Source organism: Hemitrygon akajei, chromosome 26, assembly GCF_048418815.1.
Source record: "Hemitrygon akajei chromosome 26, sHemAka1.3, whole genome shotgun sequence".
Classification (NCBI taxonomy): Eukaryota; Metazoa; Chordata; class Chondrichthyes; order Myliobatiformes; family Dasyatidae; genus Hemitrygon; species Hemitrygon akajei.
Window position 1 is genome coordinate 33,797,857 of NC_133149.1, and position 17,098 is coordinate 33,814,954.

The 17,098-nt window shown below is 41.2% G+C and overlaps 1 protein-coding gene across 2 annotated transcripts in view; it reads left to right on the plus strand.

Moving 5' to 3' along the window:
- grik4 (glutamate receptor, ionotropic, kainate 4) overlaps positions 1–17,098 on the plus strand; it is a 125,202-nt gene that overhangs the window by 35,378 nt on the left and 72,726 nt on the right. Inside the window, exons 6-7 of one of the 2 annotated variants that reach the window (XM_073029805.1) lie at positions 4,763–4,941; positions 13,768–13,821. In XM_073029805.1, coding sequence (XP_072885906.1) covers positions 4,763–4,941; positions 13,768–13,821 — 233 coding nt within the window. The remainder of the gene's footprint in view (positions 1–4,762; positions 4,942–13,767; positions 13,822–17,098) is intronic. The other variant, XM_073029806.1, reaches the window with a different exon arrangement.

Sequence of the window (17,098 nt, forward strand, 5' to 3'; positions counted from 1 at the left end):
TCTGCTTCATGCTTTATAGGAGGGAACCAATTACTGGGTGCGTTTAAGGCAGAGATAGATAGGTTCTTGATTAGCCAGGGCATCAAAGGGTATGGGGAGAAGGCAGAAGAGTGGGGATGACTGGGAGAATTGGATCAGCCCATGATTGAATGGCAGAGCAGACTCGATGGGCCGAATAGCCTACTTCTGCTCCTATATATTATGGTCTTATGGTTTTAATTATCTCATATACCATCATCTTCTATGGAGTAAAATATTTGGGGAATGCCTGATTATTGCTCCAAATAGTCAGAACTTGTCAATGACAACAGCTAATAAATATCATCAAATTGAATAGATGTTTTTAATTTGTCTGTTGTTGCCCCTTCAAACAAGTCAAGCACTTTCCCAGGACACAGGTCGGCTCAGAATGCATCCTGAGATTTTGTGTAATTGTTGCCCCTTTAATTCCATGCTCAGTTAGTGCACGGCACATTACTGTTGATTTAAATGGATATTTTCCACATTGGTTGAAATGGACAGATTAGGTTCAATTAGATTAAGTAAGTCGATTTGTCTCCTCACGATTACAGGCTTCAAAAGCAGTTTAACTCAGTTACAGAGACAGCTGCAAGAATTCCTAGCTAGTAGATTGAAAACTGATGTTCATTTTGTATGGAATTTGCACATCCAAAATATTCAAAAAGTGTACCCAGGTTTTGCATTTTCATTGTCAGTGAGAACTGCAACTTCTAGGCCATTTTATCTGTGTTGATGGTGTAGACCCGGTGCTGAGTATAAATAATAGAGAATGTTCTTTAGTGCAACACTAAAGTTAATAGGTATGCTCAGAACTATACACTCTTCTAAACTGGCCAAAAGTTTTCTGTAAACCTAAAAAGGCTAAACAAACTACATTATGTGTACTCTACTTTATTGTAACCCTATGAGTGGAGTGTGTAATACTTATCATTAAAGTATAAATCAAGGATGCAAAACACAATGAGTCAGTGACATCAGATTGAAAATTTAGATGTCAAATATTTGTAAATAGGGCAATAACTTAATGTAATGATAACATACAAATATACATATGTACCAATATAAAACATAGCATGGTAATGGAAGCAGAGCCTTGCAACAATACATGGTATTCCTGTTTATAGAATACAGAACCTAGAAGAGTACAGCATAGATACAGTCACTTCGGACCCCCATATCTGTGCTGACCATGATGCCAAACTAAACTAATCCAATCTGCCTACGTGTGGTTGTGTCCCTCTATTCCCTGCCTGTTCATGTCGCAATCTACATGCCTCTTAAGCATTGCTATTGTATTTGTTTCTACCACCTCCCTGGCACATCACATTCCAGGCACCCATCACTCTGTCTGTTAGAAAAAAAACAACTTCCCTCAGGTCTCCTTTAAACTTTCCCATCCTATCTTACATTTACAGTATGTCCACTAGTATCTGGCATTTCTACTGTGTGATATAAACTCTGTACCTTCTCGTTATTGTTTGCATGATTTTTTTTTTCTCTCTCTGTGCATTGGGTGTTGGTCTTTTTTTTAATTGGGTTCTTTCAGGTTTCTTGTTTTGTGGCTGCCTGAACAAACTTTGATAATAAATGTACTTTGAGCTTTTTCTTTCTCTCAGGATTCAATTTATTTCTATCAGGTCATTCCTCCGCCTCTGATGTTCCTAAGTAAACAATACAACTTGTTCTATCTAACCTTTCCTTAAGAAGGTCAATGCAAATATCATGTATGCAACATCCATTACCCTATCCTCATCAATTATCTTCATCACTCCCTCAAAAAAAAAAACAGGACCTGCCCTGCACGAAGCTACGCTGACTATCCCTAATATATCCATGCTTTTCCAAATGGAAGTAAATCTTGTCCCTAACAATCTAACAATAAAATTTTTCTTAAGATTCTTCTCCAAAAATTTTCCTATCACTGATGTATAAGGCTCACTACCTATATTTCCTGGTTTATCCCCATTTCCCATCTTGAACACTCTGGGAGCTCACCTGTGGCTAAAGAGGATGCAAATAACTCCATCAAGGCCCCAGCAATCTCCACCCTTGGCTCCCTCAGTTTGCTGATTCAGATCTCATTAGGTCCTGGGGACTTATCTACTTTAAGCTTTTTCAGAACACCCAACAGCACCTTCTCCTTAATACACCCTGCCCTAGAATATCAATGTACCATCCCTAATCTTTCACCATCATCCATGTCCTTCTCCTTGGTGAATACCAATGCAAAGTTCTCACTAAGGACCTTGCCCACTTCCTCTGGTTGCATGCATAAATTCCCTCATTTGTCCTTGAATGGTCCTACTCTTTCCTTCCCTACTTCCTTGCTCTTAGTTCTATTCTATTCGCTAAGGATATTTTACAGCTTCTCTTAACCCTCCTAAATTCTTTATTTAGTTGTTTCCTGCTTCTTTTATATTCCTCAAGACCCTTGTCTGATTTAAGCTGCCCAAACCTTACATAAGCTTTCTTACATAAACCTGCCCTTTTACCTCATCTCTGTTTGCCATCCCTACATCCAAATCGTCCTTCCAATCTAAAACTGCAGAGACAACTGCACAGTGTCTGATGGGTAAAAGTCTTATTCAAAGAGATAACTATATCTTTACTCTGTGCTTTGTCATTTAAAAACTCAAATCATCCTTTGCCTTATATACCTGCAGTGCCACTTGTATTCAACAGTATACCGGTATTTGAAACGTTGGGCCTGTGTTCATATACACCCTTTTGTATTGCCTTTCTCTTACATGTTTAGCTCCATTTTTCTTTTCTTATTCACTTATGCTGCATTGCATCATGCTTATCTGCATTGAATTATAGGTGTTGCTCTCCCTTTTCCCCTCTCAGATCTACTGTATATCCTTGTGTTTGACAATATTTATTTATTTAGAGGTACCGTGCAAAATAGGCCCTTCCAGCCCTTTGAATCGCACTCCCAGCTTGAACCAGCATCTCTTTGCCAGTGCAAAATTTCTTAGCCTGTATAAGTGCTTTGACAGGTTCACAAGAGGATACCTCACTAAAGGAAAGACATGACCTGAAGGTCAGGTCCAGTTTATCCGATAACATAGGGTTGAATCCTTCAATAATGGAAGGGTGAGCAAGCAGGTCACAAGGAAGTTGTACAGTGTGATAGTATTGGTGAAGCTGAACAGGAAAGCCTATGTGGCATTATTCTATAGAGTGGAGATGCAGACCCTGAATGAAACTGGAGAGGACAGCTTGAATGTCATAAGGATGAGACTTCTGATGCATTGGGGAAAGACAAAGTGAGGAATACTTGCCTTCAGGAGATGGGAGAGTGCCTTGGGCAAGAAAGTACAAGAGAGAAGTTTGATAAGGCATGGGCTTGTTCAAATGGAATCGGAGTAGAGTCAAGGAGCAGTTTACCAAAATGGTACCACTGGGAAGAAGAGGAAGATGAACGGGGGTAATATAGTATAGAGGCTTGTGAAAGAGGAGTTAGAAGGTGATGCTTCTGGCCAAAAGAACTAGAATCTGCAGCAACAGCTCCATTTAGACTGTGCCAGCACTTTGGAAGGCAGTGGGCTATAGAGGAAAGGGTGACACTTGGGGGTGGGGGCATGGGGAGAATAATATGCTTGCTTTGTTGATGATCACTGTATGCACATTGTGAATGCATTTGAATCATATGCATCATAGAACATTACAGCACAGTACAGTACAGGCCCTTCGGCCCACTATACTGTGCTGACCTTTTAGCCTATGCTAAGATCAATTTAACCCTTCCCTCCCGCATAGCCCTCCATTTTTCTATCATCCTTGTGCCTATCTTAGTGCCCCAAGTCCGGGAAGTGTGCACTGTTCATTAATGCAGTCACGTCTAGGAAAGTTGCATGTGACAGCAAATGGCACAAAAGTGAGATATTTAGAGAGGAAATTAGCATAGTTAGAGCAGTTCAACATTAGGTGGATGCTTGCTTGGTGTAGGAGCCATTTATCTATTTTCTGACTATATTGTATCTTGTGGCGCGTTTATTGTGGTAATCTATCATGTGGGTTGGGGTGTGGTAGAAGCAAATGAGTATAGTTAAGTGTTCACGCTTTGGTTTAGTCTAGTGGAGAGAGGGCAAGCCACAGGGAATGACTTTTTTTTTTGTTGACCGCTAACTTTGCTTGGTTACGCTAACTAGATCGCTAATTGGAACGCTAATCACGCAATCAGAACACTTAGTTATATCGCTAACTAGATCGCTAATTACGCTATTATACTGCTTAGTATCGCTAATTTGAACGCTATATTGCTAATTTAGTTTCGTTCGTTTTTTATCGCCACAAGATCATTCGTCTTTGCTGGCTTCGTAATAAAGGATCGAACGTACCTTTATTGATTTGGAAATTCGTTACTTGGAAGCGCGTCATACAGTGTCAATCTCCTGGCTTAGTCCCTCAGTGGTTTTGGTTGGTTTTCCAGTAACCGCTACACTTGGTACTGTGAGCTGTGGTTGATGACAGCTGTCAAGAGCACAAGTATTCTCTTCAGCTTGATAAGCTCATTTCTCAGCATTTTAATTCTGTGACAATTTAAGTAAGTATGTTCCAGTAGTTTTGACCAAAGCTGACATGTGATTTAAAGCACTTTGTTTTTTTTAATTGAAGCCTTCCAGGTAAAATTCCCTGCCAAGTATCCCAGAAAGATATTTCATTCTGATATAATTTAGATGTGGCCTTGCAGTTTGATTTATTCCAGATGTCACCTCACTCCCTGGTTTTTCTGCAGGCCTTTTGAGTTTGGAAAAGTTATTGCGCCAGTTTCTTATTTCCAAGGACACATTGTCGGTGCGAATGTTGGATCAAAATCAGGATTCAACACCACTCCTGAAAGAAATCCGAGATGACAAAATTGCAACCATAATTATTGATGCCAGTACTTCAGTGTCACAATCAATCCTTCACAAGGTAGGTTTAACCCTAAGCTTACTAAATTCCATTCAACCAGCATCTAACGATTAATTAAAGGTCTCTATGAAACCATGGAAACTTCAGTTACTTCAAATGACTATTTCTGTCAGTTACTGACGCATTGTTTATACTGTAATGTGAAACAGAAGATTTGTACACGATAATCAAATATGGCCACTTCATATTCTAAACTGTAAGACCTCCTGAGTATGTGAAAGATTAAAATTGTTTTCCTGCCTTTATAGTGCAGTACAATGGTCATTATTTTTGATGAGAATGTTTTAAATAATCCTCTGGTGTAGACATGGCCATTTTATACTCGGATCCGTTAGTTCGACGCTCGCAGATTGTTGAGCTGACATGATGTTTTGCACAAGCTAATAACGTAAGCTTGAGTATGTGACCATATTTTTGATTGCAAAGGTTCCGCTGACTACGGCCATGCACAAGCTCTACATACTTGTGTCACCAAAGGCTCCCTGGAATTAGAAGTTTCATTGAGGACAGTAACTTCCATAACACAAGAGTGGTGCCCAGAAATTCTGTTGCATTGTGCAACATAGGGACTTTTTTGCTCTGTGTCCTCCAGGTGTGTATAATGAGCAAACACGTAGAAGTAGGCCTTAACCAGACAGCTAACTCGTTTAACCAATTCCAACCTTACCTGGGCTGCTGATCGTGAGTCCAAAGCATCTACCTTCTCAGAACGCTCCCATTAAGTGATTTTTCTTCGATGAATGCACACTGTTCAATTCTATTCACAACTGTCAGCAAATAAAGCTGTCCACGCCTGCATGCAGCAGGATCATAGGTGTGAGCTAATGAGTGGCAAGTAACATTTACAGCAAAAAGATCCAGACAATGACAATAAGAGAAGGTTTAATAAGCTTCCCTTATCGTTCAGTGATATTCGATCACTGTGTTCCCCCAGCAACAGCATCCTGGAGGTCACTAATGATGAGGAACTTACATGAAGCAGCTACATAATTACCATGACTACAAGATCAGATTAAAGAGTGGATATACTGTGTGTTCAAGACAACACAAACTACAATGCACAAGTCAGGATGTGATGGAATATTGAATAGTTTGGATGAGGATTACAGTTCTGGGGAAGCTTAACACCTTCCAGGACAAAGTAGCCTTTTGACTGGTGCCCTGTCCACCACCTCAAACATTTGCTCCCCACGCACCATCGTGCAGTGGCTGCAGCGTGTTCCAGTGTGCTAAATGCAATGCAGTTACTCTCCTCCGAAGGGCCAGCACCACACAAACTGCCAGCCACTGCAGCTTCAAAGATGAGGGGAAACCACAAAAGTGAAGGCCAACACCTACAAGTTCCCCTTCCAGTTCCTTGCCATTATGACTTGGAAGTATATGGCCAGCCTTTCACGGTTGATGGGTCCAAGTCTTGGAACTTGCTACCCAATAACATTGTGGGATCATCTTCTCCAGAAGGATTTCCATGATTCAAGAAGGTGGCTTAGTACTACCTTCTCAAGGGCAGTTAATGGACACCACCATCCCAAAAATAATAATATTATTTTGAAGCAACACACACACAATGAGTGCTGGAGGAACTCAGCAGGTCAGGTAGCGTTTGTGGAGAGGAATAAATAGATGATGTTTGGGGCTGAGACCCCTCGTCAGGACTGGAAAGGAAGGGCGACGAAGCCAAAATAAGAAGGTGCTGGGTGGGGAGGTGGGAGGAGTACGAGCTGGCAGGTAGTACTTATTCTGCCCTGCTGAGTTCCTCCAGCATTTTGTGTGTGTTGCTTAAGATTTCCAGCATCTGCAAAATCTCTTGTGTCTCTAAATTACTTTTTTTGCAAAAAAGCTCTTCCTCAGCCCCGTCATTACCAATGTTCGGCAATCATCATCTCTGCCAGATTATCTCATGGACTGATTATCTCCCACTCACCCCCCTCACCTAAACGGTACACTCCCAACCAAGACTCTGCATTCCTCACTGAGGGCGCACACTGATGATAGACCATTGTGAATGTTTGGAAGCCTTCATATATATTTTTGCACAATATCTTAGGCCTCTAACATCAGCAATAAAGGCATCACAAAGAGCTGGAGTGGTCTGCTGCACACCACCTCTTTAAAAGGCCTTAGGAGCTGCAGCCCCTAATCCATTAATAATGCTAAAGGATTTTTAACGTTTAGTTAGCATAATAATTTCATACAAAATTTCAATTTCCAATCAACTGTTCCGACCCACATGCTGAACAGAGCGGCTGAGACATTCAGCGGAATTTACATGACAGCTGGCCATTCAGCCCATCTGGTCAGTGACAGAACTTGCACTCACCATGACTTCATTCTCCTGTGGTTTATCAGATTATCAGAAGTTCATGCTCATCCTCAGTGGGACCTAGTTCAGTCGTTTTGGTGGCCCTTGCAATTCCAACATACAAATTCAGTAATATGCACAAAATGCTGGAAGAACTCAGCAGGCAAGGCAGCATGTATGGAAAAGAGTACACAGTCAGTGTTTCGGGCCGAAACCCTTCATCAGGACTGGTGAAAAAAGATGAGAAGTCAATGTAAGAAGGTGGGGGGAGGGGAGGAAGAAGTACAAGGTGGTAGGTGAGAGGTGAAACCCGGGAGAGGAGGAGAGGTAAAGTAAAGAGCTGGGAAGTCAATTGGTGAAAGAGATATCAGAAGGCCATGGAAGAAAAGGAAGGGGGAGGAGCACCAGAAGGAGGAGATGGGCAGGTAAAGAGATAAGGTGAGAGAGGGAAAATGGGATGGGGAATGGTGAAGGAGAAGGGGGACAATTACCGGAAGTTCATCAAATTTAGTGATGCTTCCTTCCCATCTGTCCTGAAAACTGTAGCAGGCACTTTTGTTGTGATTAATATGGAAATAAAGGGTATAGTTCTCAAATAATTGTATCGTCAATTTGCTGTGATTTCCAAATGAGGGGATAAAATTATTTTGTACCTCATTCTTTATCTTTGTTCATTGTATTCTCTGCCTGTAAACTGGGATAGGAATTATAACTAGATTCAGGCCTATAGAGATAGTGAGGGGATTTGCTGTAATTTTGAGGTGATTTTGATGTCTTCATTCTGAGCAGAAAGGATGGCTATCAGGACTCACCATTTTGCATCAGTGAGAGAGGACCCTGCAGCTGTAAGTGTGAGAATAGCAAATGAACAATGGAATTATTGTAACTGCGTTACAGAGAAGGCATTTGGCTCCGAACAAGCAACTGAATCAGTTAAAAAGCATTTGGATTCAAAGATAATTGTTGTTAAAAGCTGGCAAGATGATCTCTAAACAAAAACATTTCCTGATCAAGTATTGAAGTTTATGATAGAAATTATGGTATAGTAATGTATACATTTGTGTAAAACGTTATAAGAATCCCTCAGATTGTCTTGTAAATGCTGTGGTAAGAACTCACAACAATTGGTGGCTCATCAGCATCATCTGTTTCCATGCCAGTTAAATGTATCCTCTATACATGCCTCGTCTCCAAATCTGTAACTTTCAGACTCAGTTCCTTCTGAGTCCCAGCCCCATTCCATCGTCCCTGCATATTCCCGTAATGGGGAACGCCTGTGCATGACTTTGTTTAACGTGGGGAGGCTGATGTACAAGCAGCCACCATACAGTCTTTGACGGATCGGCGTCAAGATCCCGTGGCATGGAGTGCAAGATGACTGGGGACCCTTCACTGCTGCAGCCTTCCTCCACCTTCACTGCCATCGTGATGTGTCATCATCCTCCACCAGCTCCACCGCTGAGGTCTTGGTTGGATCGCTCTTTATCCGGAACGTCCCCCTTGATCCTACCAGGAGCTAAACTCCAGACGGCATCACTCTTGGAAACTCAGGGACTCACATGCCTCTCCACCATGACAAAGAGATGATCCTTGATGGAGTACCCCATAAACAAAACACAGCTACTTTATCCCTTCCTACTTATGCTTCACTCCCTTCTCCACCTCCTGATAACATCGGAGTAAGAGTTCTGCAAATTCTTTATGAAACTTGTGCTCATTTCATTGCATTGTGCTGCAATTGGCAACAATTATAACATGAGAAAAACTGCAGTTGCTGGAAATCCAAAGCAACACACACAAAATGCTGGAGGAACTCAGCATGCCAGGCAGCGTCTATGGAAATGAATAAATAGTCAGCGTTTCGGGCCGAGACTGGCAATAATGTTGAGAATGCAGGACAGTATTCCCGTACTGCTCATTTCCTGATGGTAATAAAACAGCTGAGTTAAGATTTTGGAAGTGCACACAAATCATGCACTGAATGTAAGGAGGACTTACACTTGTGAATGCCTTCCCTTAGCCAAAGAATTACTGAAATGCTTTATAACCAGTGAAGTACTTTTGAACCATAATCACTTTTGCAGCAAAGAAAACAGAGAAGTGTTTTGAGCGCAGCAAACACTCTCAATCAGCCATGACCAAATTATTTTAGTTAGGGGTTTTGTTTTAGGAATGGCCTGGATATCAAGGGAAACTTCTTTGTTCCTCTTTTATTTTAATGAAATGGTAATACATTTCCAAGTCAGGATGCCGTGTGACTTGGAGGCGAATGTGTAGATTGAGGGGTTTCCATGCACCTTCTGTCCTCGCTTTAGATCTTGTGTAGGGCGTACGACCGACCAACCCTTGCTAAGTTGCTGTATGATGTCAAAGAACAGCCATGGTGCTTTGGTGGCTGTGGAGAGAAAGGGAAGAGCTGCCTTTGTCCTCAAAGCTCCAAGCTTTCTGCAATTATTTTGTCTTTTTTTACTTTTATTGAGACACAGCGCAGAATAGGCCCTTCTGGCCCTTTGAGCCACGCCACCCAGCAACCCCCTGATTTTAACCCTAGCCTAATCACAGGACAATTTACAATGACCAATTAACCTACCAACCGGTACGTCTTTAGACTGTGGGAGGAAACCAGAGCACCTGGAGGAAACCCATGCAGTCACAGGGAGAACGTACAAACTCCTTACAGACAGCGGCGGGAGTTGATAGATGTACACTGATTCAGGGCAAGTGAAGAATATTCCATCCCATTTCTGACGTGCACTTTGTAGATGATGAGAAGGAGAGATAGAAGGCAAGTCACACACCTTGCAATACCCTGTGTCTGACCTGCTGTTGTCACCACAGTACTATATCTGGATTGTGCAGTTAATTCAGATGTGCACTCAGAATATTAATAGTGAAAGATTTGATGATTGTTCTGCTATGAATGTTAACTGGAAATGATTAGATACTCCCTTACTGGAGTTAATCATCTCCTGAAACATGTGGTTTGATTATTACTTGCCATTTAGCTATCCATGCCTGACGTCTTGCTGTCCATGGACTTAGACTGGTGCAGCTGCAAATAAATTAAACATTGTGCAGTCATCAGTGTATTCCCCACTTTTGACCAGATGGGATGAAGGTCATTGGTGAAGCAGCTGCCACTATTTGGAATAGAGCGCTGTCCTGAAGGACTACAGTTATTTCCTGTGGCTGCAATAATTGGTCTCCGTGAACCAGTACTACTTCCATTCAGTCTGGGTACAGTTTCAGTTATTGCAGAGGGTGGAAGCAGGTCCAACGACAACTTTAAGAAGGGAATTTGGACAGATACTTTTAAAAGGTAAAACTTGCAACGTTTGAAGAAAGATGGGACAAGTGGGACACTGGCGAACACTTTTCAAAGAGCTGCCGCAGTAGGAAGAAGCTTGAGAGATCTGCCTCTATGATGTCTCATTCTTTGAATTCAAAGTAGGTCACAGGAGCAGTATAGAATCTGGTTATGCTGGCAACTGGCAGCACAGATTCAAACTCTATTAGCACTGAATGTTAGTGGGTGGCATTTAATATCGCACAAAATGCAGCTGACTGCGTTTTATTTGGCTTGGATGTCATGCAAATAGAAAAAAGGAAATTTGGGGAAAAATAAAGATGGAAATGACATAAAAAATAAGGATAATAGGTTCTCCCAGTGAAAGCTGAGATTGGAATGGATGTGGGGAGGGTTACTTGTTTTGAAATAATTGGCTAAAAAATATGCAGCTTAACACTGAACTCTAAATCATGCCATCAGTCCACATGGTATTATATTGGGAAATGGAGTAATAAGTGGCATAGCAATAATTTATTAAGACTAATACATTGGAATAAACATTGTAAATCAAGTGGAAGTACAAAAGTTTAGATGTACCTGTACATTGCTGTATTAAGAGAGATACCGGGATGTTCTCCCTCACACAGAGCAAGTTTGAACCGTGCAGGTCCTTTTGACTAGCAGGCAAGAGTAGTGTAGGGTTAGAGTTCTAGGCAACTAGCTTGAAATTCATGATGTTCTCTCAAACACAAACTTGATTCACAAAACCTGGGAATGTGTGATCTGACACTGGATAATCAAAATAAAGCATCCTGATTCATGTTTTTAAAAATCTTACTGGATCACCAAGTAAGCTTAGCATCTAGAGCATGATATAATATTGTTATTAAATCCCTTGAGGTTAGGGACCTACTTCCATGGGACCTGAGATGGCTGCTGGTGCCAATGTGCAATTTGTCCGACATGTGTGTCCAGTATCACACCATGTGACTGACAGTTGTGCCTCTTAGAGTTGCAACCCAGATATGATCCTTTCTTGCTTATGAAAGCCAAAGCCAACTTACAGACACCCCATACATACAAGTGAAATCCCATAAGTATTATTAAATTCAAGAAAGAACCAGCCTTTTTTTAAAAAAAAAACTACATGTAACCTCCCTGTAGCAATGAGACAGCATTGTTTCATAATAACATGGGCTGCTTGTTTCACTGTGAGAAGCCACTTAAGGGAGTTGCTTTGGAAATTGACTAGCGATCACTTCTTCGGATACTATATTAAGCAATCTAACAGCCACTAATATTTCACATCCATCGAAACCAGTCATTGTCCATGGGACATCCTGATTCTGTGCCATTGTAAGTAGGCAGGGAAGGACAATAAATACTTTATACAGTATGTTCATATTAATTGGCCCTCATTACAATGCTGTGAAGCTATGGTTACTTTTTTGTGTATTTTCTGACGTATGGGCACATCGATTTACAGATGTTTGTAACTCAGGGAATGCCTGTAGTCTTGCATCCCAACATGTGGTCCAATAGGAATTCATAATAAGGCCAGATATACCAATGTGCTGGGTGTAAATTCTAGTACAGAAAAGAACTGCTGCAATAAATGTCTTCTTCAAGCTGATTGAGACCTAACAGTTTTTCAAAAACTCATGGGCTATGTAAAAATTGTTTCTTTTGAAAATTATATTATAGTCTTAAAATCAGTGAAATCTTTGAAAATTATTTTCATACATGTTAAAATCCAGGATGCAAAACCAAAATGGAGATAAAATCCAGTTGTTATGAAGACTTTAAAAACACAACTAGAAGTATGTTTAAGGGAAACTAATTTCCAGAATAAGGGGAGAAAACTTCAGTGGGATTAAATGAGATAGCTTTTCTAAAGAGCTGACACAGGCACAATGGACTCCAGTGCCAAAAGATACTAAGTTTAAATCAAATCTACTATGGTCCTTGGTTCCTCTGTGGAAGGAGCATATGTTCTTGCGAGCTTGGTGATTCACTTTCAGAGGCCCTTATCTATAGTTATCCATGCATTGTGGAAGCCTTCCATGCCAGTCAGCCTCTCGTGAAACTGAGTTTGCCCTCAGTCACTTCCCTCCCTCATGCTCTTCCTCAGAAAAAAAGAGATAAAAAGAAGGCAGAAAAAGATTAAAATGGCAAACTGAAAACACAGGCTCATAAACTTATAGAACTGCCAACAATATCTGAAAATTAAATAGGGTTAAGAAGTACAAGAAGGGTTAGTTAATCCATTCTAACCTTGCCCACCTGGTTTCCGTCAGAAGAAAATTATGACATAACATAAGCCTCCCTTTACAGAACGCAAACAGAAAATGCTGGAAATACTCAGCAAGTCAGGCAGCATCTATGGAGGGGGGAAAAGTTAACACTTCACCATCAATGATCTTTTGTCTTGATGAGAGTAAGAAAACAAATGTGATTTATTATGTAGAATCAGAATTGGGTTTATTATCACTGACATATGTCATGAAATTTGTTGTTTTGTGGCAGCAGTACATAAAAATTACTATAATTTACGACAAGAATATATAAAAAATATAAGTAGTTCAAAAAGAGAACAAAATGGTGAGGTAGTGTTCATGGGCCATTCAGAGAACTGATGATAGAGGGGGCAGAGGCTGTTCTTAAAATGTTGAGTGTGCGTCTACAGACTCCTGTACCTCCTCACTTATGGTAGTAATGAGAAGAGGGCGTGTTCTGGATGGTGAGGGACCTTCATGATGGATGCCCCCTTCTTGAGGCATCGCCTTTTGAAGATGTTCTCAATGGGGTTAAAAAAAAAGAACAGAAGGAATGACTGATAGGCTACAGGATAAAAGTTGTCAAGTTAATCATTACTTTAAATTAACATTTCCGGTCACTTTACAGACATCTTGTGGCAAAGTTCTGAAAGAATGTCAGCAAATTACATTTGTCTCTTCTAGACAAATGCCAGCGGTAAAGGGCAACATTTAAACAGTGAAAAATGAGTGAATTTATAACAGGTCTTACAATTTTATTTGACTGAGAAGGTGATAAATGTTTAAAATAATCTACCGTATATGACATTTAGGTGCAGTTAAATGCTTAGTTTGGCGAACAGAATGATAAAGTGAGATTAAATGCTCCTTTCTTGAATTCTCAAATTTAAAGAACATAGTGCATTCTAAAACCTGTGTGAATGGATGCTGTAACTTGTATTTTTCTACTTGTTTTTCAGGCTGTGGAGTTAGGAATGACATCTGCCTACTATAACTACATCTTCACATCTCTGGTAATGTAATGTCAAGCAACCAATGGTTACAATTATCTGCCTAGTAGAGTTTTTTCTTTCTTTAATGGAGAAGTGTTTTGAATACTGCTGGAGAGGGATTGGATCTGCTCCTTTTCCAGTTAAACCGCTACCACTCATAGCATCTTATGAGTTTCCAACATTGGTATCTGCTGATCTTAGATAATGTCAGGCAGCATCGGGCCAAGAATTATGCTTCAGCTGTTTAAAAGATCTTGAAGTAATGGCATGAACAGTTCTTTTGGACCGCCTCTTAAAATATAGAAGCTAAGCAAAAGTCTCAAACGATGATCCCTTCAGAAGGTCTTCAAGGAGTTATTAACAAGGGAGTGGAAGATGTGTTCTTTATGAAGAACAAAGAAAACCCCTCAAGGTGTCCACACATCACTGGAGTGTGGCTCAAACACCCAGAAATGGGTCGGAGGTTGGTGAGGGTGGAAGGTTGATTGCTAGCGGGTGATGGCAGGAGCAATTTTGGTGAGATGGAATGATGGAGAAGGCGCACAAGAAAAAGAAATTCTGAAACACTTTGTTCCAGTACATAGAAAATAGAACAGTGATGCACAGTAAGGGCCGTTTGGCCCATGATGTTGTGCCAACCTTTAAACCTACTCCACGATCGATCTAACCCTTCCTTCCTACATACCCATAACCATCCATTTTTCTTTCATTCATGTGCCTATCTAAGAGTTTCTTAAATGTCTCTAATGGATCTCCCTCTACCACCTCCCCTGGCAGTGAATTCCACACACTTACTATTCTCTATGCAAAAAAAAATTCTACCTCTGACATCTTCACTAAAGTTTCCTCCCCTCAACTTAAAAGGATGTTCCCTGCTGTTAGCCATTGCTGAATTGGGATAAAGGCACTGCCTGTTCACTCTGTCTATGCTTTTTTCTAATCTTATACACCTCGATCAAGTCACCTCTCATCCTTCTCTTCAAAGAGAAAAGCCTTAGCTCGCTCAACCTTTGCTCAGTCTCTGAAGACAACAACATATCTTATTGTTAAAATCAGGAACAGGTTCTGTAAATGCACCGGAGAAAGTAGAGATGGCTTAGTTCTATGTAAGATTCAAGATTATATCAATGTTGATGTGTTTGAATCGAGCCCTGGTAAAAGATGTTTATATCTGTCTTTGTGCCATTTCCCCAATCACTAAAGTAATAATATGGGTATTGGTAATGCATGTAAATTTCACACACTTCTCTGGGAGTACAGAATCTCCCTGAACAAGAAGGCAGATAATAGAATCAAGTCTATATTAGAATATATTGAAGTGCTCTTTTGCAACTAAATCATAGTTTATGATTTGAAAAAAAAATCAAATCTTCAGTCAGCATAGTAACTGTCACTTATTATGCAGAGTAATGTACACTGAACTGGAAGGTACTGCCCATCAAAATTCTCTACCAGGAACGGTTTATTAAGTGTGATGTGTGTTGAAGCAACAAATACTTCCCACCAGGTCCCTTGACGATTACATGCAGTGGAACATACTACCCTGAACACACACAACACACACACACACACACCAGTAAAATTTGCAGATGTGGCTCCATACCTGCGTTACATGCTGTTGGATGCTGTTGCTCATCCTTGTGTGTCTCAACCGCGTAAGCTTGGAAGAGGGAAAAATCACAGACGTTGCACAACACACATAACAGTACAGGCCCTTCAGCCCACAATGTTGTGATGAACTTTAATCTACTTCTTTATCGATCTCACCCTTCCCTCTCACATAGTCCTCCAATTTTCATTCATCCATGTGTCTCCTAAATGTCCCTACTGTATCTGCCTCTACCACCACCCCTGGCAGTGCGTCCCACGCACCCACCAACCTCTGTGTAAAAACCTACCTCTGACATCTCCCCTATACCTTCCTCCCAATTCCCTTAAAGTTATGCCCCCGTGTATTAGCCATTTTCACCCTGGAAAAAAGTCTCCAGCTGTGCAATCTGTCTATGCCTCTTATCATCTTGTACACCTCTATAAAATCACCGTTTATCCTATTTCTCCGCAAAAAGAAACACCCTAGTTTGCTCAACCTATTCTCATGAGTCATTCTTTATAATCCAGGTAAATCTCCTCTGCACCCTCTCAAAGGATTTCACGTCCTTCCTATAATGAGGCAACCAGAAATGAAATTGATACTCCAATGTGGACATTACCTTGTGGCTCTTGACCTCAATGCCCCGACTAATGAAAGCCAACACACCATACACCTTAACCACCCAATCAACTTGTGCTACAACTTTCAGAGATCTATGGACGTGAACCCCAAGATCTCTCTGTTCCTCCGCACTGTTAAGTATCCTGCTATTAACCCTGCACTCTGCCTTCAAGTTTAGCCTCCAAAGTAAATCACTTCACACTTCTCCAGATCGAATTCTATCTGCCACTTCTCTGCCCAGCTCCGCTGTGAATGTCCTGTGTTAATAATCGATCACACTTTCGAGTTGGTTTCCTGAAGAGATTTTGTTGCACAGTACATGGGAACATTGTGCTCTAAGACACTATTTCGAAGCCATTGTTCTATAATTGTTGAAGGGTTGTGATGTAGTGCTGTGTGATGTCAGGATGAGATGCCATATAGAGAGAAGAGAAATTGGCAAGAAAACAACACTGGCTGAGTTACAAGATCTTCCAAACAAGATTTTTCTCCTGCTCTTGAAATAGTGCATGAAAAAGAGCTTTCGGTTTGTTATTAGTTTCCAATTTGAACAGTTGATTAACATTGCAGATATAAAAACTAATCAGTTGATTCGGAGCAAGAAGGCTGCGGGTAAATGGCTAAGGATTTCCGGAGTGAAGGCAGTTTTACTACTCGGGGTAAAAGAGAGGCAAGACTGTGCAGGAGTGTGACGTCAGCCAGTAGAGCGGGAAAAGTTTAAAAAGAAGACCGCCATATCCAGCGGGCAGTGGAGTGACAGGGTGGCAGAGTGAGAGGGCTTTGGCTCAATGGGCTTAGGTGGTAACGGGATGAGGCGAGGTAGGTTTACCTGTGTTAATTGCGGAAAGGAAATATGTGCGTGAGGCCAGTTATCTGTGCTCGGTGTCAGATGTGGGAGGTCCTGGAGTTGCCCAGACTCCCGGACGTTCATATCTGCACCTGGTGTGTCGAGCTGCAGCTCCTGAGGGGCCGAGTTAGGGAACTGGAGGTGCAGCTCGATGACCTTCGCCTGGTCAGGGAGAGTGAGGAGATGATAGAAAGGAGTTATCCAAGGGGAAGAGTCAGGTACTGGAGAGTACCCCTGTG